The sequence below is a fragment of the Bidens hawaiensis genome, unplaced genomic scaffold, assembly GCF_021521415.1.
Source record: "Bidens hawaiensis isolate Kalapana, Puna unplaced genomic scaffold, B.hawaiensis_p1.1 tig00017578_1, whole genome shotgun sequence".
Classification (NCBI taxonomy): Eukaryota; Viridiplantae; Streptophyta; class Magnoliopsida; order Asterales; family Asteraceae; genus Bidens; species Bidens hawaiensis.
The window spans coordinates 170,968-175,605 of NW_027492661.1; the positions used below are offsets into that span (position 1 = coordinate 170,968).

Consider the following 4,638-nt stretch of genomic DNA (forward strand, 5'->3'; position numbering starts at 1 on the left):
AAAGAAAAATGTATAATTAAGTAAATGTATAATTTATGTTAACTAAATATATACTGTATAATTTATTTTTTGTTTAAAAAATAATTAACTAAATGCATAACTTACTCATTTTGGTTAAAAAAATGTTAAAATTCTTTAGGGTGATTGAAAGAAGTGATGTCACCTCTTAGTATAATTCAGAGTAGTTCAGTGTAAAAATAAGGTGGATGTACATGATGAATTGGGTCTTAGAGTAGTTTGAAACGTTGAATGCACCCCCACCACGCTAATATGAAACAATCTATTCATAAATTGTAACAAGTTGTATTCATGTCAACCCGTGAATACTTGATACAATATCCCTGTAAATTGGAACATCTACATGAACACGATAAATTGGTTCTCATTTATTTACAGCTTGAAAACATATAAAACAAGGTACATTTTGTCAATGGTTATGTACCAACAAACTGAAGTTAAACTCCTAAAGAAATTATTGGTCATCTACAAAAGTGAATCAATTATATGCGCATGATAGTAACATAAATACTGGGACCAAAATCACCTACAGACCTAGAATAAAAGCAAGTTGATGTTGATATATGCACATGGGTCAAGCAAATTGAGACTTCACAATATGATTCCAGCACTGTCATCTTGTCTCATTGTAACTTTGTCCACCATGTTTCATTTCACTGCTGAAACCAAAACAAAATTCACCAAAGTCCAAAACACTTTGGTAATAAATTTTCCAGAAGATATGACTGTCACACCAACCTTAGACAAATGCAGAATTACCAAGTTTGTATGCATCCCACAAATCAACATAACACTAGACCAAAGAGTTAAGATGTTCATACACAAATTTTACAAGAGACCAATATGTAACACAAATTTATTCAACTTAACTCACGGTACAAGATATTTATCACCGAAGACGGTTACCATAAACCACTAACAACAATTATTGACAGTTCATGTTTGCATGTGGTACGTACAACAAAACAATAAGATATACAGAATATATTCCAATGAAACTGTACTCAAAGCATACAGTCGGTTCTTGCGGGCAATCTTCTGAAATAGTTAAGTGGGATAGATGGCAGCTTGTGGCGAAACCTCGGATGTCTTAAAACATAAAATCCCGCAATAAGAGCCACAATTTGAAAAGGCGTGACGTACAGAACAACCGCAGCAATTAAACAGAAGATAACAAACAGTGCAGTAGCTCTCGGGTCTCGCCAGCTAAGCAAAGACTGAAGCCTCTCTCCTTGTGTTGCCAAATCACCAAGCACAGTTTGAATCCTACCCGAAAAACTCCTTAACCGGTCATACCTCATTCGAACAATATCAGGATGGCGAGTTGTTGGAAACGTATCAAATTCTTCGTCTAGTTCATCTGGGTGCGCGTTATCTGCACACGAGAGACGTATGTCCATGTGAGGCGGGTACTTTGGTCTCCATCTGTAGTACCACACGCCGATTAAAAACAAATACAGAAAAATAGTCGGGAGAATCAGCTCGGGGTATAAAACGAGTATAAGAAACAGAATGTGGATCAACACTGTGGTTATTGGATTCTTCCAGTGGCATATTTGATGAAACCATTTTCCAATTGCAATAAAACCACCCAAAACCCCCATTATTCTAAAGAAGTTAGCTTTACTTCTTCTCATACTAAACATATGAGAACCTACATCAAGCATGTACTCCACTATCTCTTTCCTTAAAGGCGGTTCGGCACGCCCAAGCCGAGCCGACACAATGTGAGTGGCTTTGTGTCTTAAGCTTTCAACTTGGGAGATGGTTAATGGGTGAATGTAATGCATTTTGGGTAAAAGTGGCTGTGAATACATGTGCATCATGTTTAGCAACGAAGAGCATGTAAACCGAACCGCCAAATGAATCTCACCCATTTTTTTCAGACCAGACGGGTGTAAAACAAGAAGTGGGTACGAATGCGTGTAAACACGGTCGGTTTCGAGTGTCGAAAGACGGATTCTAACCTTACCGATTCTCGAATCTTTCGTGGTGTTACCTTTATCGCCTGTTTGGAAATGACAGTTATCAAACACACCGATTGTCACAACCGTGCACGGATCAAAAACTTCCCATGTATACTGCTCGTTCCATTTTGGAGTAAAACTGTTTATTATCGTTCGTGTTCTAACCCATTTCGTCCCGTATTTAGCAACACAATATGCATCGGTTGTTGCTCGTCCGTCTTTTGCTTTCATCGGTGACAACGCGTGTGCACTCAAGATTCCCAGTTCGAGAACACCAATACTGTTTTTCCATAACTGTTTAGCAGTTGGTCTGAGATCACTACTGTAATGAGTAGATTCGTCTAGAACATGATAACCGCCTTCTAAACAAATCCTCATATGAATCTTACTTGCAAATCTGACATCCTTCTTCTTTTCACCATCAACCATAACATACTTTTCAAGATTAAACCACCGTGTGTTAATCACTCTATGATCCAACCGCGGTTGCACATATTGTAACGGGATCATACACGTTCCGACAACCTCCTCCTTATTAGACGCAACTCGATCTTCAACGGTTAAAATCAAAGGTTCTTCAAACGGTTCAGCGGCTACAAACATCAAGTCTTCGTTCCACATTGGATTGATCGACTTACTCATCGACACTCGAGTCCTTAACGCCTGGTTTCCAAGAACCGCGCGCACGAAAACTTCTGGAAACCTCGTTCGATCACTGGGTACCAAATCTTGTGCTTCAATAACATTGACTCTAAGATACCACAGCTTAGGTGACAGATACACCTTTGACCGGATATTGGAAACCGCGTCATGCCCACCGACAGTCGCAGCATCCGAATGCCACGCTTCTGGAAACGCTTCGTCCGCCTGTGTCCCCCACCAAACCGCCAACATAATCTCGCCTTTCACTTTATTCCCTTTTCGATCCTCTAACCGATACCACTGAGGCGCAAGAGGACTGTCCGGTGGGACCCGTTTCGGGACCTCGTTAAGGTCAAACAGCATCCAACCAATGAAATCATCTTTCACAACATCTTTATCCTTAACCGTGACCTCAAGCATTGTCGCTTGCATCCGGTCTCTAGAAAACGCAAACACTTGGTTCCACTCGGGATTCGACTTCTTTTCAAAATGCCGGGTCGTTCCTTTATAGTTCCCTAACCGAACCTCTGCATACGGGTCACAACTACCCGTAAGATCCATAGCGGGTAAATCACGGGCTTTGACTACACGGACATACAAGTACTGCATTTGTTCCACAAGGTCATATGTGCTAGTGAGCTTATCGCTCGGGGTTTTGCCTCCACCGAGGCGCGGTTTGGTCTCCTTGAGGGAGTAATCAACAGGGGGAGGTCTGTGCATCATTTTGGCTCTCTCACAACTGAAAACAAAACACAATTTTAAGTTTTAACAAATTAAAAAGTTTCATGCTGCTAAATTGAATAATTAAAAAAATGTATCTAGTAATTTGGATATAAGACCTGGTGAAGTTAAACTAGTTTGAGCTGAAGTGTTCAGATCTGTTCTGGTCTACAAGTAAAAAAGCAAAGTGAATATATCAATACAATGAAAAACCTAAGTTAGACAGACACACATGATATAATTATATTATAGCTGAAAATTTAAATAATGCAAAATTCACAAAAATGAAAATGCATGAATGTTTATAGAATGGTGTGCTTGAACATATATATGGATATATTAAACAGGAATGTGTATATACCTTATTAAAAAAGATAAGAAAAGAGAGATCTATCTAGATTCTGAACAAGATTTTTGAGGTAACTCATGGAGTTGCTTTAACAAAAGTTGTTAAGGTTCATGAGGGTGATTTGGAAGAATTGATACTGGGTCCCTCAACTTTATGATAGTTAGTAATGGGCCCATTATTATTAGTTAGTACAATTTACAAATAACTTTACTTAAAAACAACAATTTTATCACATATAGGACCATCCGTAATGCTATGGGGGTCACCGACTGCTCATGTCATGGATCTTTGATTGATTTTTGGTAAACCCATCTTATCCGAATAAATTATTAGGAGCTTATATTCTTTTGTATTATGGAGCCTATCAAATAATGCTCTTATTAAATATAAGTTGCATCCGTTTTGCAAAATAAACCTCAACGGGGTTCATGTAATTGAGCATGGACAATTAAACAAACAAGGTTTTCTTGTTCATGTTAGTTGTTAAATACTAGTATAAAAACGAAAGGCAATCATGACCTCACCTCCTTCTCAATGCCACCCCAGTAAAATTTTGCAGCCCCCTTCATGCCGCCCAACGCATTGTTTGGGGCTTTAAAGCGCCTCCATATCACACTTACCGCCCCTCTTAATGCCCACAACACTCAACCTAAGGCTATGTGTTGTGGATGGCCCACCATTTGTCAACAATTTTCCCTTAAAGTCCCTTGTCGCACATTAATATTTTGAAGCCCCCTCCTTGCCGTCCCATCCATGTAGCCCTCCCGCAATGCTTGGGGGCGGTAAAGACCTGCCATGTAAATTTTTTAAGCTCCGCAATACATAGCCTAAGACTACTCCCATTGGCAATCTCAAAATGAGATTGGTGGGCCCAAAGTTAAAAAAGAAAATAAAGCAATCTAGATTGATAATCTGGATTTGCTCTACCAACCCAGATTGCAA

General features: G+C 39.2%; 1 protein-coding gene across 1 annotated transcript; it reads right to left on the reverse strand.

The window, feature by feature from the left end:
- Window positions 1–772: 772 nt before the first annotated feature.
- Window positions 773–3,806, reverse strand: LOC143554295 (FT-interacting protein 3-like). Its single transcript, XM_077044086.1, has 3 exons — window positions 3,709–3,806; window positions 3,467–3,515; window positions 773–3,366 (listed from the first exon to the last, which is right to left on the reverse strand). Exon 3 carries the CDS (start codon window positions 3,348–3,350, stop codon window positions 1,023–1,025), a length of 2,328 nt encoding a protein of 775 aa, XP_076900201.1. The 5' UTR covers window positions 3,351–3,366; window positions 3,467–3,515; window positions 3,709–3,806; the 3' UTR covers window positions 773–1,022.
- Between the last annotated feature and the right edge of the window lie 832 nt (window positions 3,807–4,638).